The 13,170-nt window shown below is 43.0% G+C and overlaps 1 protein-coding gene across 1 annotated transcript; it reads right to left on the bottom strand.

Moving 5' to 3' along the window:
* Positions 1-93: 93 nt before the first annotated feature.
* Positions 94-12,440, bottom strand: CCL18 (C-C motif chemokine ligand 18). The gene is made up of 4 exons (XM_002827283.3): positions 12,055-12,440; positions 7,524-7,699; positions 1,003-1,114; positions 94-610 (listed from the first exon to the last, which is right to left on the bottom strand). Exons 2-4 carry the CDS (start codon positions 7,588-7,590, stop codon positions 520-522), a joined length of 270 nt encoding a protein of 89 aa, XP_002827329.1. The 5' UTR covers positions 7,591-7,699; positions 12,055-12,440; the 3' UTR covers positions 94-519.
* Between the last annotated feature and the right edge of the window lie 730 nt (positions 12,441-13,170).

The raw sequence follows: 13,170 nt of genomic DNA, 5'->3' as shown, positions 1-13,170 counted from the left end.
CCTTTTCATATTTCCCTACTCCTCCCCCAGAATTCCTGTCGATCTGTGATTCCGATTAGTGAAACAAAATCAACAGAGTCGTCAAAATGAGAATGCTGGTTTACCTTTTATATAAGTACTGCCAATATATTAAAAGGTGGTGCTGAGCAAAACCATTCCATAAAGATTTGTCATTTGATACATACGGCACAATGTCTGCTGAGAAAGCTAATCACACTGATTGATCCACGCATTGAATGTGCGAAGAGTTGAAGGGAAAAGGGGAAAGAGTGATAAAGTCAATGTCATGAGATGTCAGAGAAAATACTAATTTCATAATGCAGTTCAACAATAGAAATCAATTTCAAAATGAAATATGATGCATAAACTAAGATTAAAGTTAGTTAATGTGGCTGGGCATAGCAGATGGGACTCTTAGAAGAGGTGGCCTCCAGGGTGGCAGGGTCATTGCCCTGGCTCAGGCTCCTGCTCCCTCCTGGGCCCACCAAGGTCACCGGGTCCTCACAGCTTCCAGGTCCCTCAGGCATCCAGCTTCAGGTTGCTGATGTATTTCTGGACCCACTTCTTATTGGGGTCAGCACAGATCTGCCGGCCCCTCTTGGTTAGGAGGCTGTGGAGAAGGAAGGAAGAGTTAAGAACTGACGAATTCATCAGGGGAATCCTGTGGCCCCTGCGTCCTTCTCTGTCCCAGGTATCTCAGAGCCTGTCCTCTCGCCTGTAAAATTTCCCCTTAACTTCGGGGTTCATGGGCCTTCCCCAAGTGTCTCAGATGGGGTTCCTCAGGAAGCAAACCTCCTGTTGTCGTGTCTGCTCTCTTTCCTCTGCCCAGGGGCAGGCCCTTCAGGACTCTGCAGGCCCCAGGCCAGGTCAGAAAACACTGCAGGGGCCTCCCCTGGAGTCCTTCACCTTGATGGGCCTTAGAGAGCTGAGTACTCTGAGGGGACCTCACCCCAAACCTCCCAGCCTCCCTCCCGAGGGGTGGGCAGGAGCACTGGCACTTACATGACACCTGGCTTGGGGCACTGGGGGCTGGTTTCAGAATAGTCAACTATGAACTTTTGTGGAATCTGCCAGGAGGTATAGACGAGGCAGCAGAACTCTTTGTTGGTACCAACTGCAAGAGACAGGACAGAAAGATCCCAAGTCACTGTTCACAAGGCAAGCCAGCTGCTCCTGGTCCCTTTCCTTGAGAGTCAGGAAGAACTGGGAGATATCACTGCTTGGGGTGGGGATATGGGGACAAAGAGATCCAGAAAGAAGCTGGCATTTCTTCTTTTCCCTGACATTTTAATTTCTGCATCTTTCTCTTGGTATTTCTCATTCTCTGTCTGTCTTGGTTTTGGGTCTCTATGTCTCTTTACTGGAAATTTAGTTTTCTGAACAAACTATTTCCCATCCCATCTCTCCTTGGGGAGTTCCATCTGAATTCATAAGGACAGCCAAGGCCACACCACTGAGAACCAGTTGGACCCAGATCCTACCTCTTGTCAAAATCCCATTTTCACATCTATAGAATGGGACTCACTCTCCCTCTGTCACCCAGAGATGGAGAGTAGAGTTGCTGAAACCTCTTAGGAAGAAAAATCCTCCTCGGAAAATAGTCCCTGAAATCCCTCTGATGTTCTGTACTTGGAGGTCTTAGGGATAGACTTGGGCAGTGGGGTCCAAGCCATGGCCAGACAGTGGGGGCACAAGAGCAAAAGACAAATTCACACAAGGGAAAGCGGGCCTGGGGACAGAGGGCCTCAGTGAAGAAAAGGACAGCAAGTGCAACTGCGGGGATCCCAGGATGCTGGGCAGAGTGTGAGCTCCCATGGCGGCCGGGAAGAGCTGAACTCAGGACTTGTAGCCGCTGCCTCCTTCTGGGGTCTCAGCCATCTCTTCTCTTTACAGGCAGCCTTGGGGTATTAGAAGATATAAACTTGGGGAGACTGAGGAGGAATTTTGTTTCTTTTCTCATTTTTTAAACTTTTAAGTTCGGGGTACATGTACAGGCTTGTTACATAGGTAAATTCATGTCAGGGGGGTTGTTATACAGATTATTTCATCACCCAGATATTAAGCCTAGTACCCATTAGTTTTTTTCCCGATCCTCTCTGAAGGTGAAAATTTTTAATCATGATATTGGTGTCATGCTGTGCATTGCACAAACCAGGAGAGCTTCAGCTCACCACAAAGCTTCAGGCTATTTGCAAGAATGCTTCAGTTACTCCCTTGTGGGGGGAAATGGTTTCCACAGTGAGAGGAGGTGAGATGCTGGTGTCACCCTCAGACTGGGTTAGCTGCTGCTTTCTCACAAGGGCAGATCTGTAGATAAAGCCTTTCTCTCACGGAGTAGAACCTTCTGATAGCCTCCCCAGCTGTTCCAACAGCATAGATGTGCCATGGACAATAATGCCAGAGAATCATGAGAAGCACAACCCAAGAGAAACCCATGCCCTGGATGGAGACAGCAGAACTGGGGAAGTGCTACAGGAGGGGTGAGGTTGAGGTTGGCCTTTCAGACACTGGCTCATTGAACCTCTACAATATGCCAGTCCCTGGGTTAGCTGGGTTAACTGGGGCCTAGTATGAATGATGAGCCTTAAAGAGTTGTTACCCTTTGATCAGCAAGGTGCTCTGCCAGGGATCTATCCCATGGATATAAACATAAAGATGAACAAAGTGTTTGTCACAGCTTATCTGTAACAATTAAAAGATGATGTACAATTAAATAAATTATGGCATATTCACCTCTTGTAATAATAATTGGTCCTTAAAACTGAAAAAGTAAATAAATCAGAGCCAGGCATGGTGGCTCACGCCTGTAATCCCAGCACTTGGAGAGGCCAAGGTGGGAGGACTGCTTGAACCCAAGAGTGTGAGACCAACCTGGGCACATAGTGAGACCCTGTCTCTAAAAATTTTTTTTTTTTTTTAAGTAGCTGGGCATGCCTGCAGTTTCAGCTACTTCAGAGGCTGAGACAGGAGGATTGCTTCAGCCTGGGAAGTCAAGCCTACAGTGAGCTCTGATCATGCCACTGCACTCCAGCCTGGGCAATAGAGTGAGATCTTGTCTCAAATAAATAAATAGATAAATAAATAAATTTAAACAGGTGGTCCTCCCCGAGTTTGTTTAATGGCTCAATTGTGTCATCAAGAACTCAGGCTTCTTAAAACATCTTCCCTTCCCCCACTATTTTGTTGGCTTTTCTTATTTGAGCTTGTCACCTCGTGGTCACAAAATGGCTGCTGCTTTCTCAGTCATCACATCCTCATAATGTCTCATCCACCAGCATACGAGGGGGTCTCGTAGGAGTACAGGAAGAGCAATGTTACTAGTGTTTTTAGTTCAAATACATTTTTATATGTTTTGTCATGTGAACTATAGATTACACCAAAAAGTAGTAAAGTTAATTTTGAAAACACATAAAATACAGAAAAGAATAAAAACCCATTTAGGATCTCAAAGCTGGGTAGGCAGCAGGCAAATGGAGGCAGGAATGTGAGAGTTTTTTTCTACATTCCCTGTTGTGGCATATGTGCATTCTGATGCAAAATCTGAAAAAAAAAATTTCATTGAAGGTAGGAAAAATTCTAGTACACAAACCTAGCCACTTTTTTTTTTTTTAAACAGTTTGGTGTATTTCTTTCTAGTGCAGTTTTTTTTCTAGGCTTATGATAGTACCATTTGCTCATTTGCTTTTTTCCTTCTTCTTACTGTGTCTGGTGTGGGAAGACATTACTGTTGTCATGATACAGGTTTTAATTTTGTAATTTTTATTTATACAGCCATGAATCACTTAATGACAAGAATACATCTGAGGAACTTGTCATTAGTCCGTTTTTGTTATTGTGGGTATATCATAGACTTACACAAACCTAGATGGTGTAGTTTACCATACACCTTCGCTGTAGGGTACAGCCTGTAGCTCCTAGGCTACAAAGTTGTACAGCATGCCACTGTACTGAATACTATAGGCAACTGCAATGCAATGTTAAGTATTTGCATATCTAAGCATATCTAAACATAGAAAAGGTATAGTACAAATGCAGAATTATAATCTTATGGGACCACCACTGTATAATATATGCAGTTTGTCATTGACCAAAGCATTGTTATGCAGCGTATGACTGTGCTTAATATTAAAAGACTTTTCCAAATCATTCCAGTATTTTTAAGAACTGCCTAATTTACTCAAGCCTAGTACATTAATATTGTCGTGCACTACTGTAACATATGTGGGTTGGTTTCAATTTTTCCTGTTTTTTAGATGGAGTCTCACTCTGTTGCCCAGGATGGAGTACAGTGGTGTGATCCCAGCTCAGTGCAACCCCCACCTCCCAGGTTCAAGCGATTCTCCTACCTCAGCCTCCTGAGTAGCTGGAACTACAGGCGCGCACCACTACGCCCAGCTAATTTTTGTAGTTTTAGTAAAGATGGGGTTTCACCATGTTGGCCAGGCTGGTCTCGAACTCCTGACCTCAGGTGATCTGCTTGCCTGGGCCTCCCAAAGTGCTAGGATTACAGGTGTAAGCCACTGCACCTGGACAATTTTTCATTGTTATAAATTGTGCCAAACATCTGTATGCAAAAAACTTTCTCCATAAGTGAGGTTATTTCTGTAGGATATTTTCCTAGCTGTAGGCTTCCTGGGTGAAAAAATAAGGGCATCTAAGGCTCCTGATCTATATAGACACCCCATATGTCACGCATATTCATGTCTATTACCCAGTGTCAAACCCAATGATGGCATATTGCAGGGAGCTATGAATGTTCAATGAATCAAACAGCAGTTAAAAGGCTGGCCCCATCATTCTTGTCATTCCTATAGTCCAGACTATCCCTATTCCATTCTGTCCATTTGGGTCTGGATCAAACACAACTCGAACTACTTAAGATTCTGGGGTATCATCTTACGTGTCACTTCTGTGCAATGGAAACACAACACTAGAAATATCTGTTCCATAGGAGGAAATGACCATGGTGCCATTCACAAATAGATCTGTTCTTGATAGAAGGTGCCAGCTAAGCTTGGCTTCTTGGTGACACCAATTCTTGACTTCCTCCTCATGAGCTAAGCATTTCTTAGAAGCACTCCGATTAACACGATGTAATGGTCCTTTTCACCCAGGGTGCGGTTTAAATGTGACTTGTGCTGCCCAGAACGCTTTGGCATCACCATTTACATCACACCATGTGGTCAGAGGAGCTGCAGCATAGCATTAGAGAGCTGCTCTGTGGAGGAAGTGTTAATCTGAAGATCTCTCCATGTACGTATGACTTCAACACCCACATCTCACCTTCTGTCACTGTCAAAAACATTTCTGCACATTCAGCCCCAACAAGTGAGCAGTTGAGTTGCTCTTGTACATCCTGAACCCCTGGGGGACCCAAGGTACCCCAACATGTACAACTCAGAGCAAGACACCATGCACTTAACATCTTCCCCTCTGGTCATCCCCAGTCTCCAGCTCCTCATGGTTTAGAGTTGCCTGTAAAGGGTTGAGGACATGGCTTGGACCCCAGAAAGATGTAGATGGCAGTGAGTGCCCAGTCCTGTTTTGGCATTGCCTACACTCCTCTGCCTGCCCAACACTGAACAGGTCTTCTTTGGTACCCTCCATCTCCTTTCCATGGCCCTCAGCTCACAAGTCTCATCTGTCCCATGAGACTCTCTTGACCCTTGTCCTTTCTTCATTTTAGAGTTGTTTCCCTATGCTCTGGACAGACATTTAAGCCATATCACTTAATTCTTGTGGATTAAGATTCTCTAAGTAAAATCAAAGAACTTCACAAAAGGTTTCAAAATGTTCTGGGCTATTTTCCGAGGACTTAGATATATAACCTAGATCTGAAAGGCAGGAGAGGGCTAGGACCCATTGTTAGTTGGGAAAACTGAGGCCTAACTCAGTCATTCACAAGATGCAAACTCGGTCTAGTTGGTTCCTAGGGTGAGGAAGTGGCAGAGTTCCTTCAGTTCTCCTGAGAAGCTCTACTCCTAGAGCTATTTAGAGAAGACGGTCTCTTGCTGGGAAAAGTCTCTGTAGACCGAATGAAGTTGCTACCCAAAAGAGATGGAACAAAGGCCAGCCATTCCAAGAGCTATACTCCCTGAAGAGGGAGCAAGGGAGTGAGAGTAAGACAGAGGCAGAGATTTGAAAGAAACACTCAAAGTCAAGGATGAATGCCTGACTTCCTTAGTTCCTTTTGTGCCCTACTTCACAGTCCTGAGCAGTGAGGTCTTCATCAACTTCTTGCTGGTCCCTTTTCAAGAGTGGAAGAAATTTACTTGGTTTTTCTCAGGTTCTGGATGCTGGTTCCCTCACGGTTAAGGCACCCCCTTGTCTCCTGCCTCTCATGTTTCTCCATATCCACTGCAAATTTGCTGACTCCAGCAGCCAGTGCTCTTGCCCTGGCGTAATGTCAGCACCAGTCCTTCTGTCTGCAAATAGGGCATATGGAGGAGACAACCCATGGGACAAGGGACAAGGAGCACGTAAGCACAAGTAGGAGGTGGGAGCTACTATGGACTTTCATATCCAGTGTGAAGGTAAAATGAAGGTAAAATGAAGACATTTCCAAGCAAGCAAAAAATGGAGACTTCACTATCAGAAGACCTACAGTAATGAAAATACTAAGAGGATTCCTTCAGGCAGAAGAAAAGTGATTGCAGATGGAGCTCAGAAATGCAGAAGAATTTAAGAGGACAGGAGGAGCAAATATGTGATGAAAACTAAATGAATATTGACTGTATAAAGTAATTAAAATATATCGTAGGATTTTAATTTTAAGACTGCTCACCACTGGTTTTATAATAGGCAACCAAAAATTTGCAGTGCATCTACTGGGAGGTGTAGGAGAAGCAGCAGATGCTTGGGGTATGAATCTTATCTGAGGGAACAAGGACAACAGGAGTTGCTCAGGAGAAGAAGCCCAGGCGGGTCACAAAAGAGCAAAGGGAGACAGCATAGCTCAGAGTTGAGGCCTGCAGGAAAAGAAAGCTGGAAATAATCTGGCTTTTTGTTTGTTTCTCCTTAATTTCCCTAGTCTTGTCTCTCCATTTTAGTCTTTATTTTACGCTACAGGGAATCGAGCTCTCTGAATAGTCTATGCCCTTCTCCTAACTCTCCTTGGGGAATTTTTTTTCTAATAGATTAAATCATAAGATAGCTGAGAAAAGTATAGACATTTTTTATGTTACCCAAGGGGTTGAACTCTAGGAGACTGCTGAGGTCATTGTAAAACTTACCAGCACCAGTGAGAACTAAATAGACCTAGATTCTACCTCATGCTAATAATCCAATAAATTAGACTTCAACCATCTCATTTATCTCAGTAGGATAAAACTTCTCTGACTCCCATCCTGCTGCCCAGATCAATAGACTGCTTTTCAACCTTCTTGAAGAAAACAGTGATGTCACTTTGAAACCCCATTTGAGGATCCCTAATTTCACACGAGGGTTTTCAGGCCACAGTACTTGGAAGATGTCACCTGACTTCTGCCCAGGGAGCCATCAAAGCACATGGATAACAGACTCACCTTGTGCACAGGAGCAGAGGGCCATGGTGCAGAGGAGGACAACGAGAGCAGCTGCAAGGCCTTTCATGATGCTGGGCAGGCAGAGAAGTGGTCAGAGTGAGCTAGGGCTTGGAAACTCACAACTCCTGGCCTCCTTCTGGGGTATGAGCTGTCATCTCTCCTTTTTATAGGCAGCCCTGGACAATGGGAACATTGGAGGTGCTGATGCAAGACATTTTGACTATGGTGGTGTCATGTGAGTTCTCAGCCCAGGGTTGCCTATGGTTACTTGAAAGGTTTAGGGTACACAAACGAGTGGTTCACTTGTTGATTGAGGTGCTTATGGGGAATTTGTATCTCCAGATGGGTGACCAGGAGTTGGAAACACCCAGGGATTATGCTTAGGATTATGCATAATCATGTGATTATGTTTTCACATGACAGATATTTCTCAGAAATGAGTGGTCACAGCCTCCTTCGATAGAGCAGAATGCTTTAATGGATTTTCACAATTGTTATTCCTTTTAATAGAGTCACATGCTTCAATCTTTTATATACAGTTAGGCCTTTTGTGAGCTAATGAGAAATCTTCCCCTATCCTAAGGCAATAAAGATATCCTTCTATGTTAACTTGTAGAAGCTTTATTGTTTTAGCATTAATATTTAAATTACAATCCATCTGGAGTTGATTTTTATGTTTGGTGTGAAGAAAGGTTCAAGATTTATTTTTTGCCACATGAATACCCAATGGACCTTGGCAACTCATTGGTAAGACCATTGTATAAGTCAGGATTCCCCAGAGACACAGAACCAATGGCATGTGTATAAAAAATAAGAAATTAGAGAATTGGCTCATTTAATTATGAAGGCTGACAAGTTCCAAGATCTGCAGGGTGAACTCGCAAGCTGGAGACCCAGGAGAGCTGCTAGTGTAGTCCCAATTTGAGTTCAAAGACCTGAGAATGGGCAGGCTTAAGGCCCAGGAAAAGATGATGTTTCAGTTTAAGTTCAAAGGCAGGAGAAAAACCTATGTCCCAGTGTGAAGGCAATCAGGCAAGAGGAATTCTCTCTTACAGGCAGGAGGGTCAGGCTTTTTGTTCTATTCAGACCTTCAACTAATTGAATGAAGCCCACCGCATTAGAGAGGGCAATCTGCTTTACTCAGTTTATTGATTTCAATGTAAATCTCATCCAAAAATGCCCTTACAGAAACACCCAGGGTAATGATTGATCAAATGTCTGGGGACCTCATGGGCCAGTCAAGTTGACACATAAAATTAAACATCACAATCATCATTTTCCCTTTGCTTTGCAGTGCGATTTTGGACCCATACATGTGTGGTCTGCTTTTGGAATTTCTGTTCCGTTCCAATGGTTTATTTTCTTAACCTTTTGCTAATACATCATGTTAATTTGTTTTTCACTTTGAAGGAGATATCCCTGTATGCCCCTGACAACTGGACTCATAAAACCTTTCCTGAAATGACAAGTCCATAAATAGTTATAAGAGTTATCTCCCACCTCATGGAATACATGTTTTTTCTTTGTCTTTTTCTTTTCTTTTCTTTTCTTTTTCTTTTTCTTTTTCTTTTTCTTTTTCTTTTTTTTGAGACGGAGTTTCGCTCTTGTCGTCTAGGTTGGAGTGCAGTGGCGCAATCTCGGCTCACTGCAACCTCCACCTCCCAGGTTCAAGTGATTCTCCTGCCTCAGCCTCCCATGTAGCTGGGATTACAGGCATGTGCCACCATGCCCGGCTAATTTTGTATTTTTAGTAGAGATGGGGTTTCTCCATGTTGGTCAGGCTGGTCTTGAACTCCCAACCTCAGGTGATCCACCCGCCTCAGCCTCCCAAAGTGCTGGGATTACAGGCATGAGCCACCGCACCCGGCTGGAATACATATGTCTTACAGGGTGTCCAACATATGGCCACTTCTTGTCTATCATGCCCTATCAACATGATGTCACCAATGTAATGGATCAATGTGTTGTTTGAGAGACACATGAAAATTCAGATCTCTTCAGACTATAGTATGCAGAAGATGAGAGTTAATAGTCCAAGAGAAAACTGTAAATGAATATTTTCCATTCGCATGAATGGGAACTTTTTCTTATCCTCTTTCCTACTTGTTATGGGACAGAATGCATTTGCCAAATCAATAGGTATATAACATGTACTTAATACCTGGCATGTGTCAGTACCTGGTTACAGAAGCGGCAATCAGGTTATTACCTGGTTGAGCTCACAGTGTTCTATGGTCATTCTCTAGGATCCATCCAGTTTCTGCAGAAGCCAGACTTGCAAATTAAATAGATATGATAATAACCATTTTCCTTGCATTTTTTATATCCTTAAGGGTGGCATTAGTCTCCACCATCCCCTCCACTAGATTGCAATATTGTTTCTAATCTACTCTCTTTTCCTGGGAGAAGGGGGCAGTTTCAGAGATTTCCACTTCACCTTCCCTCTAGAGATGCTTGTTCTATTAACCATTGCCACAACTCTCCATGGGTCAAGACCCCTTGATTGTCACTCCAACCTTGCTGGCTATGATGATATTTAGAACCCCTTGGCTTCTGTTTGTTAAATGCTGATACCTAGCCTCCACTGCTTCAAGGCAAGAGAGCTCCACTGCTTCAAGGAGAGAGGGCCCCACTGGTTCAAGGAGGGAGAGCTATCAATGGGCCAAGTTTTGTGACAGCACTCTTAACATCAGCCCTAGCCTATAAAGAAGACTGGACCACTAACTTCTTAGAGATGCTGGTGCTCCTCTCACCAGGGAGTCCTGGTGGCTTTGGTGAATAGTGCATTCCCGTGGAACATAATCTGGTGAGTCTTCTGGCCTATGTAATGTATCCACTCCAGCATGACCACTTTCATGACTCTTTTAATCCCTTCCTTTTCCATCTGTCATGGGAATTCGGGTATTTTAACTTCACTTGGCAGAGCCATTGCTTTCTCAGGCTTCTGGAGCCTTTCTGGCAACAAATCGGTACCAACCCCTGGGGTCCTTCTCAGGAGGTTACAGCCTATATCTAGAAAGAATACTCCCAAGTCAGTAAGTTTTCTGTTATCGAGGCTTATATTCCAACTCCTTTTATCAAGCACCCTCAAAATCCAAACCCAAGTCTAATTCCCCTGCTCAGGCTGACACATGCTTGCTAAATTTTGCTAGTGCTTTAGAGTATAGTCCCTTTTCTCCCTTATTAGGAATATAATTTATTGACACAAGAATGTGTTACCAGAAGATATGGAAAATATGAATGTTTTTATTTCCACTAAGTAATTAAATCAATAATTAAAACCCTTTGTTAGAAAACATCTTCATACCTAGCTGGTTTCATAAGCAAGTTCTACCAAACATTTATGGAAAAAATAATGGAAAGACAGCCTTTTTAACAAATAGTACCTGAGCAATTGGGCATCAAAGACCAAAAAACAAATCTCAACATAAACTTCACAGCTTCCACAAAAATTAACTCAAAATGGATCACAGACTTCATGATCACGGTGATTCAAACTCCCATTAAAGTTGGGGAAGTCAAATAAACTGGGACGTGTGTTATGTAAGACAAGACATTTAGAAAAAAATAAGAATTCAGCCCAGGAGGTGGAGGTTGCAATGAGCTAAGATTGCGCCAGTGCACTCCAGCCTGGGTGACAGAACCAGACTCTGTCTTAAAAAAACAAAATAAAATAGATAGAAAAAATAATTTTAGGACCTAGGACTAGGTAAAAAAATTTCAGATTTGATACCAAAAGCATGCATAATCCATAAAAGAAAAAAGCAACAAATTAGATTTCATCAAAATTTTAAAATCTTGCTCTTCAAAAAGCCCTCATCAAGAGAATGAAAAGACAAACTACAGACTGGGAAAAAGTCATTGCAAACCACTTAATTGACAAAGGACTTGTATTCAGAATATATAAATAATTATCAAAACTCGAAAGTAAGCAAATGTATCATCCAGTTAGAAAATGAACAAAAAACATGAACAGACTGAGGAGAATACACAGATGGCAAATAAGCAATGGTAATTTGATTGTGTTGGGTTTTAAAATCCTTATTTTAAAGATACATACTGAAATATTGTGGTAGTCAGAATAACCTTTCCCCCAAAAGAATATCCACATCCTAATCCCTGAGACCTGTACACAGCCAGAAGGAATTAAGGTTGCTAATCACTGACTTTGAGATAGGGAGAATATCCTGGAGTATCTGAGTAAGCCCAGCATAATCACAAGGATCCTTATAAGGGAGGCAGGAGTGTCAGTATCAGATTGACACAATGTGAGAAGAACTGGACCATCCATTGCCCACTATAGCCAATCCATGTGGGCAGCCTCTAGAAGCCAATAAAGGCAAGAAATTGGAATCTCCCCTACAGCCTCCAAAAACAATTGCCACCCCACTAACAGCTTAGTTTTAGCCTAGTGAGACCCATTTCAGACTTTAGACCTCCAGAACTGTAAGAGAATAATTCATGTGGTTTTAAGCCTCTACATTTGTGGTAATTTGTTACAGAAGCAATAGAAACTAAAATAAATATTTACTGATAAAATAATGTTGTAGTGGTTTTTAAAGACGGCCATATTTCTGTGACACTCCTCTCATTGATAGGTGAGATCCAGGCTCTCTCTCCTTGAATCTGGACAGGCTTGTGGCTGTTTTCACCAACAGACTGTAGTGGAAGAGATATGCTGTGACTTCTGTGGCTAGGTCACAAAAGGCCATGAGTATGACCCTAGTTTACTAGGAACACTCATCTTTGAGTCTCAAGGCTGCCATCTTGAAAGGGCATGTTGACAGCTCTAGTTGACAGTTCCAGCGGAGCCTGTCCTTCAAACATCCCAGTCCAGGTGCCAGATGTGTGAATGAGGATATCATCTTAGAAGAGGATCTTCCAATCCAGATAGTGAAGGTTACTTATGACAGGCTATTGTGACATCATCAGTTATATCACATCCGTATAGTTAGCGCAGTTGTGAAAGAGCATCAGCACCTTCCACTCTACAGTGAGAAATAGTCAGCCCATGGTTCATAGACACATCCATTTTTGTGAGGGAGCCTGTGGCCATACCAAGTCCTGATCACCCATTCACTGAGGAAATTATTTCTTCAGAACAACTTGAATGGATTGAGCAAACAATTTTCTCAGAGGTGTCCCCATTCGATGGAAAAGCTGAGCTATTCTCTCTTTTTTTTTTTTTTTTTTTTTTTTTGAGACGGAGTCTCGCTCTGTCACCAGGCTGGAGTACAGTGGTGCGATCTCAGCTCACTGCAACCTCCGTCTCCCGGATTCAAGAGATTCTCCTGCCTTAGCCTCCTGAGTAGCTGGGACTACAGGCACGTACCACCACACCCGGCTAATTTTTGTATTTTTAGTAGAGACAGGTTTTCATCATGTTGGCCAGGCTGATCTAAATCTCCTGACCTCGTGATCTGCCTGCTTTGGTCTCCCAAAGTGCTGAGATTACAGGCGTGAGCCACCACACCCGGCTGAAGTTGAGCTATTCTTGCATATACTTGGAACCTCTGTGTTGACCAAAGGGTGTTGGCAACCCCTGAATTATGTAACTCCCAACATGACACTAATGTTCTGATTAAAATCTTTTCCTCCAATCATCCCCAGTTTCTATCTTCCCACAAAATGAAACTCTCTATAAAGA

The sequence above is a fragment of the Pongo abelii genome, chromosome 19 (assembly GCF_028885655.2).
Source record: "Pongo abelii isolate AG06213 chromosome 19, NHGRI_mPonAbe1-v2.0_pri, whole genome shotgun sequence".
Classification (NCBI taxonomy): Eukaryota; Metazoa; Chordata; class Mammalia; order Primates; family Hominidae; genus Pongo; species Pongo abelii.
The sequence above is the reverse complement of the archived record's forward strand: the minus strand, read 5'-3'. Positions and strand labels throughout refer to the sequence as shown.

Bases quoted from the DNA above. Each gene is read 5' to 3' on its own strand.
- CCL18 (XM_002827283.3), bottom strand. From the start codon at position 7,590: ATGAAAGGCCTTGCAGCTGCTCTCGTTGTCCTCCTCTGCACCATGGCC. The intron at 1,115-7,523 runs GTGAGTCTGTTA...TGTCTCTTGCAG, and splicing joins CCTCTGCTCCTGTGCACAAG to TTGGTACCAACAAAGAGTTC. The intron at 611-1,002 runs GTAAGTGCCAGT...CCTTCTCCACAG, and splicing joins TGCCCCAAGCCAGGTGTCAT to CCTCCTAACCAAGAGGGGCC.